At 33.3% G+C, this 18299-nt stretch overlaps 1 protein-coding gene across 13 annotated transcripts in view; it reads left to right on the plus strand.

The window, feature by feature from the left end:
• The window catches only part of LOC101886435 (inactive dipeptidyl peptidase 10), a 124006-nt gene that overhangs the window by 70795 nt on the left and 34912 nt on the right, over positions 1-18299 (plus strand). For 5 of the 13 annotated variants that reach the window (XR_012398643.1, XM_068216928.2, XM_009297027.5 and 2 more), the window contains 6 exons: positions 3609-3661; positions 4220-4301; positions 5732-5852; positions 6674-6828; positions 12415-12512; positions 16044-16167. Coding sequence is in view for 12 of the 13 variants with exons in the window: in XM_068216928.2 (XP_068073029.1) it covers positions 3609-3661; positions 4220-4301; positions 5732-5852; positions 6674-6828; positions 12415-12512; positions 16044-16167 (633 nt within the window). In the remaining variant the exon portion in view is untranslated. Of the gene's footprint in view, positions 1-3608; positions 3807-4219; positions 4302-5731; positions 5853-6673; positions 6829-12414; positions 12513-15022; positions 15120-16043; positions 16168-18299 lie in introns of those variants that run through there. The other 8 variants (XM_073939255.1, XM_073939254.1, XM_073939253.1 and 5 more) reach the window with 3 other exon arrangements.

Below are 18299 nucleotides of genomic sequence, written 5' to 3' on the forward strand. Positions count from 1 at the left end.
ATATTATATTATTTTATATTATTTTATTTTATTTTATTTTATTATATTATTTTATATTATTATATTATATTATATTATATTATATTATATTATATTATATTATATTATATTATATTATATTATTTTATTTTATATTATATTATTTTATTTTATTTTACTTTATTATATTATTTTATATTATTATATTATGTTATATTATATTATATTATATTATATTATTTTATATTATATTATATTATATTATATTATATTATTTTATATTATTTTATTTTATTATATTATTTTATATTATTATATTATATTATATTATATTATATTATATTATATTATTTTATATTATATTATTTTATTTTATTTTATTTTATTTTACTTTATTATATTATTTTATATTATTATATTATATTATATTATATTATATTATATTATATTATATTATATTATATTATATTATATTATATTATATTATATTAAATTATATTATATGGCGAGGCAGTGGCGCAGTAGGTAGTGCTGTCGCCTCACAGCACGAAGGTCGCTGGGTTGCTCGTTCGAACCTTGGCTCAGTTGGCGTTTCTGTGTGGAGTTAGCATGTTCTCCCTGCCTTTGCGTGGGTTTCCTCCGGGTACTCCGGTTTCCCCCACAGTCCAGAGACATGCGGTACAGGTGAATTGGGTAAGCTAAATTGTCCGTAGTGTATGAGCGTGTGTGTGAATCTGTGTGTGGATGATTCGCAGAGATGGGTTGCGGTTGGAAGGGCATCCGCTGCATAAAATAAAAAACTTGCTGGATAAGTTGGCGGTTCATTCTGCTGTGGCAACCCCGGATTAATAAAGGGACTAAGCTGACAAGAAAATGAATGAATGATTATATTATATTATATTATATTATATTATATTATATTATATTATATTATATTATATTATATTATATTATATTATATTATATTATATTATATTATATGCTTATTCAGACTTAAAATAAGATTAAAAAGATAAAAGATAAAAAATGCTGTAAAACAAAATAATATTAAATATAATTCCAATTTAAAATAACTTTAAAATGTTATTTATTTCTGTAATTCAGAATTATAAAACACTACAGAAATTATTTTAAAGATTTTAAAAACTGTGATGATTAATGTTTGTTTAAAAAAAAATCATATTTATTTAAGCCTTCATTTCTAATAGAAATGTGAAAATCTAAAAGGACCTTACTGTCACGTTTAATCAGTTTAATGCATTTTTGCTCAATATGCTTTTATAAAGCAAACAATCTTCCTGACCTCAAGCTTTCGTCCTTTAATGAAATAATTGTTTAACTTCACTGCTAGCCAGTGTGTGGCAGTCGTCTGGGTCTGTTTTTAGTATGCAGTGCAGGGCATGACTTTCAATCCTATTAGGCTTTTGGGAAACGAGTGCAGTTTGAAGCTTGTTGCCACAATCCGTTCTGCTGCAGCGATCAATATATACGTCCAATTTCAAACCAATCATTACAGACCAAACTGATCAATATATCTTCAAATAACCAAATGCATTGTAATATACTTTTCTGCTCGACTGGAACATGTGCAATTGTCCTTTTTGACATGCTAATATTGTATACACTCATCGGCCACTTTATTAGGTACACCTTACTAGTACCATGCTGGACTTCTTTTTGAGCTTCAGAACTGCCTCAAACCTTTGTGGCATAGATTCAGCAAGGCACTGGAAAATTCCTCAGAGATTTTGGTCCATATAGCATCACGCAATTGCTGCAGATTTGTTGGCTGCACCTCCATGATGCAAATCTTCCATTACACCACATCTTAAAAGTTGTCTATTGGATTGAGCCCAGAAGGCACACAACATCCTAAGTTACTTAATATTAAGTTACTTTAGGTGACCAAAATTCAATGTGTAGCCAGCATTTAAGAAAAACATTATTTTAATGTCCAATAACAACATCAAATTACATTGATATTTGGTTGAGTTTAGGTTGATTTTAGGTTGTGTTTTAAAGTGACCAAAATACAACGTCTGATAGAGTGGTATAGAGGTAACGTCCGCACAACATGGTGTAACTTGATTAGACGTTGATATTTGGTTGATTTTAGATTGATTTTTGGTTTGACATTGAACATTGATGTCGGCCTGTGGGTTCTGACGTCAACCTGAATTTAATTTCCAAACAAAATCCAACGCCCCCACGACTTACGTTGGGGTACAACGTCAATAGGACGTCGTGTTGACATTCTGTGCCAGCAGGAAGATCTGGTGAGTGTGGAGGCCATTTGAGTACAGTGAACTCATTGTCATGTTCAAGACACCAGTCTGAGATGATTCACGCTTTATGACATGGCGCGTTATCCTGCTGGAAGTAGCTATCAGAAGATGGGTACATTGTTATCATAAAGGGATGGACATAGTCAGCAACAATACTCTGGTAGACTGTGGCATAGACACAATGATCAATTCGTACTAAGTTTGCCAAGAAAATATCCCTCCCACACCATTACACCACCACCACCAGCCTGAACTGTTGATACAAGGTAGGATGGATCCATGCTTTCATGTTGTTGATGCCAAATTTAGTAGAAATCGAGACTCATCAGAGCAGGCAACGTTTTTCCAATCTTTTATTTTCCAAATTTGGTGAGCCTGTGCGAATTGTAGCCTCAGTTTCCTGTTCTTAGCTGACAGGAGCAGCACCCGTTGTGGTCTTCTGCTGCTGTAGCTCATCCGCCTCAAGGTTCGACATGTTGTGTGTTCAGAGATGCTCTTCTGCATAACTCAGTTGTCGCGAGTGATTATTTGAGTTACTGTTGCCTTTCTATCAGCTCGAACCAGGGCATTCTGGCCATTCTCCTCTGACTTCTTGGATCAACAAGGCATTTGTGCCCACAGAACTGCCGCTCACTGGATATTTTCTCTTTTCAGACTATTCTCTGTAAACCCTAGAGATGGTTAATCTAAATTAATTCCAAGATTACAGTGATATTAATCTAGATTAAAAAATTTAACCTATACCCACCTATAATATAAAAAATATAAAAAAAATATAAAAGTCACACGTGTCCTGTGATGAAATGAGGAAAAGAAAGTGATTATAAGACGTTTGAGCTGTATTTAAATGTGTGCTTGTATTTGGAATAGTAAACTGCATACTTCACAATATGAACACCATTGTTGTAAATAGTATTTGATAAATTCAAATATAATGTATAAGTACAGATTACTAAGACAAATTGTATATAATACACACTACTACTGTAGCATGCCTAATTTTGTTAGTGTGCATTTATCTACAATTTATTTAATAATTGAGGAAGGAAATTAGTACTGTTAATACATTAAAACATTTAAATTGTCACAGAAAAATTGTAGTTTTGATTATTTTATTAGCAGCTTTTTAATTTTTTTGCATTTTAAATCAAATTAATGCAGCTTCAGGGGCAATGTAAACAGATTGTGTTTTTTCCATACCAATGCACTACTTTTACTACTATGTAATTAAAACGTTACAATGTAAACGCGTGCTTAACTGCCGTGCATAGTCATTGCTTTTGTTTTTGCAAAGCATGTGTGTAGGCATTTTAGGGATCGACCATGTCCTCTGCCCCTTTCCAGGTATTCTCACAGTCCTTCACAGCATCCTTTGCAATCTACATAGTGTCCAGCGGGTAGGTAGCGACAGAGGCCTCTCTCTGCATGGCCTGAACTGGGCATGTGCACAACCGAAAAAAACCCCAGTCCACGGGTCCCTCTGCCTTTGTGCTTCTACCCAAAGTTATCCATCAGGCATTGATTATTTACAAGTATGGAAAGGTACTATTTGTTCTGAAGCTGACAGGTCTCTGCTGGATGAAATGTTTGTTTCCACTAACCTGCAATTTACTGAATGCCCCCTATGCTCTTTTTGTTGTTGTTGTTGTTTATAAAAGCCTGAGATTTGTGTGCCTGCTGTTGTGAAATGGCAGTGAAACTTTCAAAGAATGTCTTGAAGCACATCTTGCTTGTTTTTGGGTCATTTAGCTTTAACTGTGGTTTCATTTGCATGATCATACCCCTGCCTTTGTGTATTAACTCTGCATCTGCATCGTGCTGTTATACGAGCCTTTTCAAGCACTCTGAAATGATTCTGAAAATGCCAGATTTCTACCATGTTGTGTTTCAGATGCTTGTAATGTAGTAGTTCAATCTTGTCGTGTATGTGTGTGTTTTGTGTGTGTGTGTGTTAGGGATATTGTGGACCTCACTCCGTCAGAGGAGGATACATCTGTGCTTCAGTATGCAGCGTGGGGACCTCAAGGGAACCAGCTGGTGAGGATATTTTTTATTTATTTTGGGTCTATTCTACTGTATGCTTACTTTAACTGATAGAAATGTGTTCGGAATATAATAGTGAACTAGGCATGGTAAATATTGTTTTATTTTTGTTTTGTTAATAGTTAGGATTATGTTTATTTAAGTATGTTTTCAGTATGTGTTGTAAGATTATTTAGATTCACTTGGATTATTTAGATTTTATTTAGATTAACAATAATATCCTGCAAAAATAACTGCAGATAATTTTACAAAATAGTATGTGAAACAGTTTTTCATTCTAAAAATGTGTGTCATTTGCTTCTTTAATTTGGATAGTGATGTGATGTTTTATTCTTTGTGTATTTCATTTAATAATTTTTGACTCATACCAATAAGTCTTTATGTTTGGAGGCCGATATATTTGCAGACAAATATAAACATAAATCGTTCACATTTTCCTGTATGATTGCAGAAACAAAAGACAGTGAACACATACAGTGAACAACTAATTTTATTTTAAAACCTTAACTGCCTTTGAACTGGTCTTTGAATTTTATTAATCAACTGTTGCTTTCTACTTCCTTTTGCCTGACAAAAAAAAGCATAAATAAAGCAGCCGAGTAACTGAACATTACCCAAATCAAAATACTGTGGCGACCCCAGATTAATAAAGGGACTAAGCCGAAAATCAATGCATGAATGTACACAAACATATACATAGATACAGAAGTAGATATAACAACATAACTTTTTTGTATTATACACAACATAATATTAAATATATTATTATAATTAAATGAAATAAATTAATTATGTTAACTAGGTAAATAATGGTAAATAGGCAAGTTATTGTATAACAATGGCTTGTTCTATTGACAATTGAAAAAATATATAGCATAAAGGGGCTAATAATTTTGACCTTAATGTTTAAAAAAAATTAAAACCTGCTTTTATTCTAGCCGAAATAAAGCAAAAAAGACTTTCTCTTATTGTTTCTCTTATTGTGACGTGAACTGTATATATATATATATATATATATATATATATATATATATATATATATATATATATATACAGTTCACGTCACAATAAAAGAAACAATAAGAGAAAGTATAATATATATATATATATATATATATATATATATATATATATATATATATATATATATATATATATATATATATATATATATGGCAAGTTTGAAATAAATCAGTTATTAGAAATGAGTTATAAAACTATTATGTTTAGAAATGTGTTGATAAAATCTTCTCTCCGTTAAACAGAAATTGGGGAAAAAAATAAACAAGTGGTCTAATAATTCAGGGGGGCTAATAATTTTGACTTCAACTGTATGTGCTCTTAATTGTCAAATATCCTTGCAATCATCTTGCTTCATGTCTTCATCTGTCTATATTAATCCTGGCTGTGTCTCTTGACTCCAGGTCTATGTGTTTGAGAATGACATCTACTACAAACCCGATGTGTCCAGCAAGGCGATGCGTCTGACAGCCTCGGGCAGGAAGGGAATGGTGGTTAATGGGCTTTCTGATTGGACATACGAAGGTCAGTGATCTCGGACAGATCGTCCCTTTCAATACTCTCGTTCAGTCCATCAATATAACGAGTCCTCTTATCTTTATGTGTGCTTTGAGAAAATTTTGACAACCGCTTGATGACTCTGCAGTATTCATGGAGAGATTATTATCTCATTTGTCTCATAAATGCACAATGAGATTGGTAAATGAGATTCATGATAATCAGCGCAGGTCTACATTGCCCTCAGTGTGGGTTAATCAGCCTTATTAAAAATTAATTTCTGTTCTTTACCTGATTGTTTATTGTATTTTACTCTGTGTAATTTATTTTGCTTTATTGTAATTAATTATTGACTTTAATGTTCATAGGGATGCACTGATGTTGAGTTTTAGACTGATAAACGGTAGCTGATAACTCCTTAGGTTTGGCTATATTAGCAGACAAATATAAATATACATTTTTTTCACATTTTTTTGTATGCTTGCAGAAACACATACAGCAAACAACTCATTTTATTTTTAAAAAGTTTAATTTGATAATCTAAACAATTTAATTAATTAGCTATTTTTTCATGGCTAACTTTTTTTTATATAAATAAATTATATTGTCTGACACAAATAATAATAATTCATGAATGAAAAAACCAAGAAACTGAACATTTTGAAAATTTTGACAACCCCTCCTCGATGACTCTGCAGTATTCACAGAGAGATTATTATATCATTTGCCCTCATAAATGCACAATGAGATTGCTAAAATGAGAGTTATGATAATCAGCGTGGGTTTCTGTATGGGTTAATGAGCCTTATTAAAATTTCATTCCTGTTCTTTTCCTTATTCAAATTTAGAGGAGATATTGCTGAAATATCCTGCGTTCTGGTGGGCCAAAGATGGCGCGCGCCTGGCATATCTGTCCATCAATAACTCAGCAACTCCTTTTATGGAAATACATCACTTCCTGGGTGGGAGCTACCCTTCTAATGTCCTCTACCCATATCCAAAGGTAAAAACAGTGGATGTGCAGCAAACTAATTTATTTTACAAGATGAAATAACCTTGCGGTCATTCAGTGATTTGCTACACAATAGGCTATAATGTACCAGTGACCTTCCTTTGATGGCAATGAGAACATATTGGGGTTCAGTAAAGAACTAATATATCTTAAAATTCATAAAACTCTTGGTTATTATATACTGAACCTGAAATTTTTGTTCGAAATTTTCACAATTTTTCACAATTCCAGATAAATTCAACCTCACGTTTTGTCAGTCATATTGACAAACTGCCTACGAAACTTTCGTCTGTTATAAAAAAATTTAATCAGGTTAAATGTTTTCAGTTTTTCGCATCAGAAAAAGTATTAGGCTCATTCTGACAACGTAGCCCTATATACATTTCTGGAGATCGCGAATTATGTAGCCAGAAGTTCTAATGGCTGCATTTCCTCTTTAAGAGGAACACTGTGGGGCGGTATGACTTTTCATGCTTACCAGCCGACCGTTTACCTTTTTATGGACGACTTTCACACTGTTACAAGTTTGACCAGTAGCTCACCTTGTACGTTGATAGACTTGAGACGCAATGAGGAGTTGACCATGATGACAGGGTTCGAGTTTTGCAAAGAACAATTTCAGAAAGCTGATGAGACAAAACAGAAAACAAAAATAAAATAAACAAGTAAATAACATGGTGAGAATTTGGTAAAATCAAAAAACGTGGTGAAAAATCAGGGGAGGGCTTTTCTCTTTCTGGATTGCTTTTTGAAACTGTCGTTTGGGTTTAGAGAAGGAGGGAGGTGGGTCAGTCATTTAGTCATTCAGTCAGTCGACTGCAGCCTCTTGTGGATTTACGTGAGAACAGCAGGCATGAATGGCACTCGCGAGAGAAATTTGAGTTCTCAAAAAAGCATACACAGCGGCCTCTGGTGTATTTGCGAAAACCAATTTGCACCTCCTCGGACGTATTTGGCGATCTCCAGAAATGTATATAGCGGTATGTTTTCAGAATGAGCCTGATTTGGTTTTAGTTTACTGCCACGTACAGTATGAGCGAAATGAAAGTTACAGACTGCCGTCATTTGACCAGCACAGATCACTTTATGACATACACAGTGCATGAAATTATATAAATACAGAATGTGGCAGACGAAAAATATACGAAATCCCCCCAAAAAATTTCAAACTTCAGTGTGAAAAGACCTTAAAGGTCCTATGAAATTGAAATAAAGTTTTTTAGGCGTTAGTATCAGTATTGTTAGTTTTTAGGATATCTACAGTATGAACTGGATCAACGATTTTTTCAAGGCATCTCATACTTTAGTTTTTTATCAAATCATGACCAATCAAATGCACTCTAGTATCAGACATGCCGCAGCCCCATTAAGACGCGTCCCATTTGATGCGCTTCAACTCAACCTCTCTCACTGGCAGAGCAGTCCTAAAACTAAATGCTACTGGCTGTTTTTTTTAAAGGGGAGGGGCTACACAATGTCCCACCCTCTATTTATGTTTTGGTTGAGATTACATCAAACATCGAATAAAAATGCACATTTCAAAGCACTTTACAGGACCTTTAACAATAGAAGTCAGAACAGTGTAGTGTTATTTGTATTTGTATTTGACACATTTCAGAATTGCAGGTACATTTCTAGCATTTTCTATTATATTTTTCTTAAATTGCAATAACATAAAAAACTAAGTAAACTAAATTCATTATTATTGATTATAATGCAAAAATAAAAAAGTTTAAATATGTGTTGGGAACACTTGATTCTGTTACTAATTGTTGTGGGACTTATTGTTAAAGGTTTTAAACCACTAACAGAGTTGACATTTTAAACCATTTTATGGCTCAGCTAAAGATGCCAACCTCGAACTAGACATGGCCCATCTACAACAGAATTTGTTCCATTTTCATATGATTGGTTTTAAAAAGTAAATAAGAAACTCTCAGAAATATTACAATAAAAGAGTTGACAAATAATTAATCAACTATTGGTATCCTAAACATTTTCTACAAGTTAATCAGAGAAGCATAAATGACAGAGTTTACCGCCAAAAGAAGTGACATCACATGCTTTTCTATCAGTGCTTAATGCAAATGTTTATTTTACACACACACACACACAAATGATAAAAAATTTGATGAAATTAATTCATGATAATCAAAGCTGAATGTAAGATTCAAGACAGTCAAAAATGGTTATAGTATATGAGACTTTAAATGAATAGTTTATATTTAAAATTATATATATATATATATATATATATATATATATATATATATATATATATATATATATATATATATATATATATATATATATATATATATATATATATTATTAAACATTATAAATATGTAATACTTTATAATACATTGTATTATATTATTAAATATAATAAAAATGTCTCTAAAAACACAAGCAAATGTATTTTTTTTTAACTTCATAGAATATGTCATCATTATGTCATTGCTTTTGACAAATATTATCTTGGATATGTACCTGCAATTCTAGAATTTACCCATTTATTGTCTCTGGAATCTATTGTCTCTGTCTCTATTATCAAGTATAGATTTTGAACATCTTGTATTGACATATATGGTACAAATACAGTTGATAGTGTGGACAATATTTGTTGGGACAATCCAAGAAGTCCTACTAATCAATTATCCCTACACTGTAAAACCCAACAGTCAACTTTATCAAATGAAATGAGTGCAGCTAACTCAAAATGGAATGAAAGTTAATTCTTCTCATTTTAAAAGAGTTTTGAATACAGTGTTGAATGTAGTCAGTTAATTAAATACCACATTAATTCAGCTTAAATGGAGTAAGTTCACAGTACTCAGATTAGTTTTTAACTCAAATGGTTTGTAGCAGTCGGTTTCCTAAAACGGTTTGAGTTGCCTTAACTTATTGGGTTTTACAGTACTCAGTTGGTTTAAGTTTTCTTCATCTATCGGTTTTACTGTGCTCAGATTGCTTCATTTACTCAAATGGATTAAGTTTAAAGTACTCATTAGGATTGGTTTTTGAACTTAAATGGTTTGCTGCAATTAGTTCCTCAATCAGTGTGAGCTACGTTAACTTACTGGGTTTTAAAGTGTACTAAATGACTCACATGTTGTATCTTACTGTATAATGAATATGTCATGATCTTCTAATTGTAATTTCTGTTCAGGAGACTATAGGCACCTACACTCATATGTTTTGGGATAGTCCAGAAGTTAACTGTCTGTGACTAAGTATCTATAACTCTGAAGGACATACTGGTGGACAATATATCATGCTGTCCTAAGCTTTTGCTTTTGAACGATGACTCTTGCTTAAATTTCTCTCTATCTCAGAAAAATAGTTATTCTCTGATCTAAGTGAAAATGCTAGCCCTGCATTGGCAGTCTCCACACACTCTTTAGCTTGGAAACACTGGATACACTTTTTGCTGCATATTGCAAACACAAAGCTATCAGAAGCTATTAAAAAAAAATAAAATCTTCACGCATATTTGAAATATGTTAATTTAAGGACTTTTTATACAGTATCAAAATGTTTTAAATGCGTTCTCACTGTACTTATTAGGTGAAATATAAATATAATTATTTTGGTTGCACTGTTAAAATAATATTCATCTGATTTTATTTATTTCAACACTTTTTTTTAAGTATACAACTGCATTTTTTATAAATATAAATACAAAATGTATAAGTACAGTATAGTCATAGTAGATAAATAGTAGATAGTATGGACAATAAATGGTTGGCAATCTTAATTTTTTAATATAAGATTTGATTACATTTTCAATTAATTCACTACTAAACGGTCAACAGGAAGTGTCTTACTCCTACAGTAGGTACTCCTGAATTGAATGATTTTAACTTTTTGTTTTAAATATACAGAACTGGATTACTATACATTTGAGTGGGATTTTTTGTTGTTGTTGTTATTGGATGACATTTAAAATGTTAAAAGTGAGGTGTTTTGTAATTTATTTCTATTGAAGAATGTCTGCATAACAGTTTTCTGTAACAATTACCGATTTGGACATCTTACAGTGGGGAAATAAGAACTGAACATGTCATGTTTTTTTCCTGGGATGATATCTCTAAAGTAGCTATTGACATGGAATTTAACCAGATTTTGGTAAAAACACAAACAACACAAACATAAAAATAAAACAAATCAATAAATCTGAAAAATGAGTTATGTGTAATAACAATGTAATGACACAAGTAGAAAGTACTGAACTACTGAAATGCATTTTATACTTTATATAAGGCTTTTTTGGTGATGGCAGCTTAAGGATGCCTCTCATATGGAGAATGAAGTCTCATGAATTGCTCAGGTGTGAGTTTTTCACATTCAGATTGTAAAAATCTTGATGGTTCTGTGGGTCTCGTCCATCAAATATGATCTTTAGTTTGTATTCTCTATTGGATTTACATCAGGTGATTGGCTGGGCCATTCTAGAGGTTGATTTTCTTTCTCTGAAAGCATTTGAGACATTCCTTGTCTGTGTTTTGTATCATTGACTTGTTGAAATGTCTACCCTGGTTTCATTTTTATCATCCTGATAATGTAGATGTTGGACTGAAGCAGCTAATATTAATTTACATTGACGAAAGGTCGGAGGGCTGCTGAAGAATTAGATTTCAGAGAGATTTCAGCTGCTGTGTGGGCTTTCACTGCCTTTCTATCAATACTTTTCCCTGTGCCATTTCATTTTATTACACATTACTTCATTTGTAAAATAAATCAGATTTGTTTTCTTTGCATATTTGGATTTATTTGGTTGCTATCAACATCTGGTGAAAATTTCAAGTCAACAGCACCTTTAGAAATATGTTTTCTGATATAAGTGTTCAATACTTATTTTCCCCACTCTATATGGTACAAGTACAGTATAGACAATAATTGTTGGACAATCTTATTTATCTTTTTAAAAGGTTTAGATTACATTTTCAATGAATTCACTATTAAATGGTCAACAGGACGTATCTTATTCCTAGGTACTCCTGATTTTAATTATTTTAACTTTTTGTTTTAAGTATACAGAACTGCATTGCAATCAATTTTAATTGGACTTTTTATTATGGGATGACATTTAAAATGTGAAAAATTCAAGTTTTTTTTATACTTTATTTCTGTTGAAAAATGTCTCTTTGATGGTTTTCTGTAACAAAAAATATTTATCAAAAAAAAAAAAATCTCACAAAGAAACATAACTATTTTATTTTTTGTCAGTTTAGTGGTTAATTTGTACGAATTTATACGAGTTCAGTTGTAGGAAAATGTACGATTTTAAAATGGTGGCGACACACCCAACCCAACCCAACCCCTAAACCCAACCATCGTTGGGGGATACGCAAATCATACTAAATTGTGCGAATGAGATCATACGAATTCATATGAATTAACCACTAAATCAAAAAGTTACGAATTGCCACAAGATTGTGTTGAATAAACTCAAAATGAATCGAATATCACAGGAAAGTTTTGAATAATGAATGCAAGCTATGCACTATTTACACTGTGCGAAAGCCTTCAGTGTTTGATTTTGGTGAAGTTAAAAGTATTTGCTCTTTACAGGCGGGATCCAGAATCCCATCAGCCAGTCTGTTTGTGGTGAATTTATACGGTCCAGCGCACACATTAGAGATGTTTCCTCCAGACTCCCAGAACAGCAGGTGAAGTTTATCTTTCATTACCGTGTGTCCGCAACTGTGGATACTAAGCTGTTCATTTTTAATATCCATTTAAAAACATGGTCAAGCATGTCTGTTGGGCTTAATATTAAACAAAAGCTTTCATGCCTAATGCAGAAATGAGTTGTATCTGTTTAACTGTTGCTTTCAGGCACCAAACATATTTCAGCAATCCTCCATTTTTGATGACTCTGGATGTTTCAAAACCAAGTTTACTCTCTAACAAAATGTGACTGGGGGTTTTAATGGGTGAACAGTTGCTTTTATGAGAGAGGACTTTTTCTGCTTTTTGAATACTGACTTCAAAATGAGTGTAGTGGAAGTTTACAGCTGTTTATTTAAAATAATTTCTTCATTATTAACAGTTTTATTGCCAATTTAAATGCATTATGCATTTGCAAACTACACAAAATGGGTTTATTGTCTTGAGGCAACATTGTGCAATAGATTGAGAGCAGTTACACACTGACACTGAAGATATTATTATATTTGCGATGAAAGAAATATCGTTGTTACTGTTAGAAAGTTAATATTTAAACTTTCTATTTTTTTTATGTCGTCCCCAATCCCCATAGTTACAAAATACAGCTTGCATCATCCAATGTTTGCCGGTGTGAGCTTTCCTGCATTTAGATTGTGGAATTATTGACCATTTTTCAGCACAAATATGCTCCTGCTCTGCCAGATTAGATGGAGAATGCCGGTGGACAGCAATTTCAGGTCTTATGGCTGATTTTCAATTGGATTCAAGTCAGGGCTCAGGCTGTGCCGCTCCAGAATACCAACCTTCAGAATTTAAGCCATTCTTCATTCGTTTTTTGCTGTGTGCATTGAGTCTGTGTCCTGCTGCAAAATGAATCTTCGGTCTAAACATAGCTTTTTCAGGCTGATTTTCATCCTTTATGGCAAGCAGCTTTGCAGGTCTTTTGTGTGAAAAATCACCCCCGGAGATGGATTTAATTAAACCTTTATTTCACAAGGTTAGTCCCTTTAGATTAGCTTTATTTTGCCAGAGAGACCTGGCTAAAATAGCAGCATTAAACATTTAAACCAGCTAACACACATAAAGCAAGGAATTAATATATGTTTTAATGCTCCCAAGTAGCTCTGGATAAAAGCGCCTGCTACATGAATAAATGTAAATATGAAAGGAAAATGTATTTAGCCAGAAAAAAAGAGGAAATGTACAGTACTAGCTTAAACAATGAAATTCTGAAAGTCCTTTATTTTTTGTCAAAACTCGTAGAATTTTATTAAGTAAATAAATAAAATAAATAAAAATAAATGTATTTACTCAAAATTAATATATTATTCAAAAATAATAAAATTATTTTAGCTCAATATGCAGCACGGTGGCTCAGTGGCTAGCACTGTCGCCTCACAGTAAGAAGGTCGCGAGTGCTGGCCAGGCCCGTTGGCATTTCTGTGAGGTTTTTGCATGTTTTCCACGCCATAAGTTATGTGTGTGTGCATATGAGAGTGTATGGGTTTTTCCCAGTACTGGGTTGAGGCTGGAAGGGCATCAACTGTGTAAAACATACGCTAAATAAGTTGGTGGTTCATTCCGCTGTGGCGGCCCCTGATGAATAAAGGAACTTAGCCGAAGGAAAATGAATGAAAGTAAATATTAGCAGAATACTCAGATAACTGTACAGGGATGTTTTTTCCAAAAAGCATTTATGAACTGTATAAAATTGTATTTAAAATAACAGGGGTGTCCAAACTCGGTCCTGCAGGCCTTGAATTTAAGGGATAGTTCACCCAAAAATCTAAATTTCCTGTTAATTTACCCACCCACAGCCAGGTCATCTAAGACAGGGCTGCTCAACCCTGTTCCTGAAGATCTACCTTCCTGCAAAGTTCAGCTCCAACCCTGATCAAACAAACCTGAACCAATCAATTGGGACCTGAACAGCACTTGATAACTACAGGCAGGTGTGTTTGATATGGGTTGCAACTGAAATCTGCAGGAAGGTAGATCTCCAGGAACAGGGTTGAGCAGCCCTGATCTAAGATGTTGGTGAGTTTTTTTTTGTCTTTAGTACAACATTAAAAGAGATTTTGAGCTGTATTTTTGGTCCTTGGTGATTTAAATAATGGCAGTGAAAGGTTATACAGATTTTAAGATGAACTATTAGACACATACAAACAAGTTCAAATCATTACAATCGGCCCTTGTAAGAAATTTAACATTATTTATATAATTTTATACAATGAAATTTTAATAGAAAGTGCAAGAGCTGGTGACCCAATCACAAATATTAATCACCAACTGCGTCATCATAACTTTTGTCATCAAAAGTGACCAGACTACAATCCTACTCTATATGTGACAAGAACTATGTAAATAATGCTCAGTTTCTTGCAAAGACAGATCATTTTGTTTCAGTGTGTCATCAGGAGCCATGTCTATTAATTTGTTTTTCAGTTAAACTATCCCTTCAATATGATAAAATGCCGGGGTTTTTTTTCTTTGTTTGCTTTGTTTCTAGAAGCAGTCGACCAATTACAACAGACTTATTCATCTGACCAATCAGAGCAGAGAAGGCTTTTGAAGGGAGGGCCTTAAAAAAGAGACTTCCAGACACTGTGAGAAAAGCAGTAATGCTGAAGTGTATATTATGAGGAAGATGAATTTAGTTTTTATACCTTGGGTGGATGTAAATCTATTAATGTTTTTTTATTGTCCTCTTAGCAGCAAATAAAACAAGTGGCAACTCAGATTTGATTGAAACTAAATGTTTACTGAAAGGCCTTGTTGAAAACAGGAGCAAACTCTGAACACACACAGAGTTAGTTACTATAGTTACAGTCGTGCTCTCAACAGCGCTAAGCATCAGAGGACTTTTGTTTTTAAAGCTGAACAGCATACATCAAAGTGATTATTTTACATAAAAACAATAGATGAAACATTAACTAATCCTTCTTATTGTCATACTTCAAGTCAAAGGGGACCTATTATGCAAAAATCCCCTTAAACAAATATTGTGAATATAGCCAACCGAATAATACGTTAATTAATTCAGTTATTTTATAATACTACTTGATAAAAACAGTCTGCAGAAACACTTTGATTGACATTCTCACTTTGTACATGCCATCAGAGGGAGGAAGCCCCGCCCCTCAGTGACAAACTCTCCCTCATTAGCATAAACAGCCCTGAGTGAGAAGCAGCCATCCTATTAGAGTTCTGTTTGAAATCTGCTGCTATGCTGACACATAGGCATTTGTAGCTCCGCCCTCTTTTAAAAAGAGCACAGTCTCATTTGAATTTAAAGCGACAGTCACCAAAAATGCAGAGTCTCAAAACATTATTTTGTGCTGTATTTTGATCTGAAACGTCACATACACACACTCTAGGGACATCAGAGACTTATTTTACATCCTGTAAAAAGGGGCATAAAGGGATCCCTTTTAAGTCACAATGATTATAACACAGCACAATATGGGAACTTGAAGAAATAATCTAATAACATGGTGATTCTGAATGCCCAACACTCTTTGTTTCTCCAGGGACAGCTACATCTCTATGGTGAGCTGGATCAGCAGCACCCGCCTGACAGTGCGCTGGTTGAACCGTGTCCAGAATCAGTCGGTTCTGTGCGTATGCGAGGCCACGACTGGAGCCTGTTCAGAGGTGAGAGGTTACCATCTCATCCACTGCTGCCCGCTGGGTATCTTTACTTGTAAAGTGTCCATCGATCTGCCTCTCATTTCTTATTCTGTTCAGAACATGCACAGAATCTCTTGCTTCTCTTCTGCCGGCTCAGCCTAATTTCCTTGTGAATGCTCGAAAGACTTAACTCGGCTTTTACTTTTAAGCCTCGGTTTAAATGCGCAGCCTGTCTTAACGCCTAAAGGTCCCTCTTTCTTTATGTAAGTGTGTGATTGAATGCATGGACACAGGAGCGTCTGCGGTTTCTGTGTGATTTCTGACACACTGTATATGTTGGGAAATCTGTCAACAGCTTTATAATTAGAGGCAATGGGAGCGGTGTTGAAATACACAACAGAGCGCAACAGTCTGAAGCAGAAATCCCATTCATTTTCTCCATAGAGAAATTGATTTTATTTTTTCTTCAGAAATAATGCATAAACCTCTCAAGACCGTGAGCTCTGAGGTTATTAAGCAATGACAGATGTTTCTGCAGGAGCTGTTAATCTCATAATAAATGATTTTACCTTCATTTAAACGGGAACAGTCTTCATAGAAAGTGCTTAATAGTGAAGTGTATACAAATATTAAGGAAAAATGTTTTTGTTTTGTGGATTATTAAATACAATTATATTTTACAATAGTGTTTATCTTTAGAGTGTTGAGAGTAGAGAATCTGACATAATACATCTAAACCTTAGCAGACATATACATGACCCACATAGGAAATTAACAGAAAATGTATAAAAATAGGGGCGATGAGGTGGTGCAGTGAGTAGCACGTTCGCCTCACAGCAAGAAGGTCGCTGGTTCGAGCCTCAGCTGGGTCAGATGGCATTTCTGTGTGGAGTTTGCATGTTCTCCCGGTGTTCGCGTGGGTTTCCTCCGGGTGCTCCAGTTTCTCCCACAATCCCACAAAGACATGTGCTACAGGAGGGGCATCCGCTGTGTAAAACATGTGCTGGATAAATTGGCGGTTCATTCCGCTGTGACGACCCTAGATGAATAAAGTGACTTAGTCGAAAAAGAAAATAAATGAATGAATGTCTAAAAATAACCATCAGACAAATAAGTAATAAGTAAAATAAGGATTAGATATTAGGGCTAGAATAATGATTGACATTACATTTGAAGTTATATAACGTACTTGCATAATTAGAGTATAAAAATAGAAGAAATATGTATGTGCTCAGCACTGAGTACACCCCATTTTGAAAATGAATATTTGTATCCATTTCTTAGTAAATATTGGCCTTATTTTGGTGCATTTAAACAAAACAGATTTATTAAACAGATATATTTATTAAAATAACATTTTTCTCACTAAACATATTAGAAATTGAAAGATAAAACAATTAAATTCAAGCAAAATATTGCGAAATATTAAATAAGCGAAATATTTCACAAAAATGTTTAACATTTTTTGGGTTCTTTTGATTTCTCCTCTTTTTAAAGTTTTTATTTAATATTTTTCTAGAACATAAGTTTGGCTGTACTAGTTTTTGGATGGTTATCGTAAGTTATTTTGTTGGATAAGCCCCAGATTTGGCTTCAGTATTTAATCCAATGTACAGTTAAAGTCAGAATTATTAGCCCCCTGTTTATTTTTTCTTCACCAATTACTGTTTTACAGACAGAAGATTTTTTTCAACTCATTTCTAAACATAATAGTTTATTAACTAATTTCTAATAACCATGAGGACAGTACATAATATTTTACTAGATATTTGTTAAGACACTAGTATTCAGCTTAAAGTGACATTTAAAGGATTAACTAGGGTTATTAGGTTAACTATGCAGGTTAGGGTAATTAGGCGAGTTATTGTATAATTATGGTTTGTTCTGAAGACAGTCAGAAAAAAATAGCTTAAAGGGGCTAATAATTTTGTTCTTAAAAGGGTAATTAAAAAATTAAAAACTGCTTTTATTTAAGCCGAAATAATACAAATAAGACTTTCTCTAGAAAACAAAAATATTATCAGACATACTGTAAAAATTACCTTGCTCTGTTAATTATTTGGGAAATATTTTAAAAAGAAAAAAAAATCAAAGGGGGTTAATAATTCTGACTTTAACTGTATATGCACAAGTATAATATTGTAAAGCATCCTATA

The sequence above is a fragment of the Danio rerio genome, chromosome 23 (genome assembly GCF_049306965.1).
Source record: "Danio rerio strain Tuebingen ecotype United States chromosome 23, GRCz12tu, whole genome shotgun sequence".
Taxonomy (NCBI): Eukaryota; Metazoa; Chordata; class Actinopteri; order Cypriniformes; family Danionidae; genus Danio; species Danio rerio.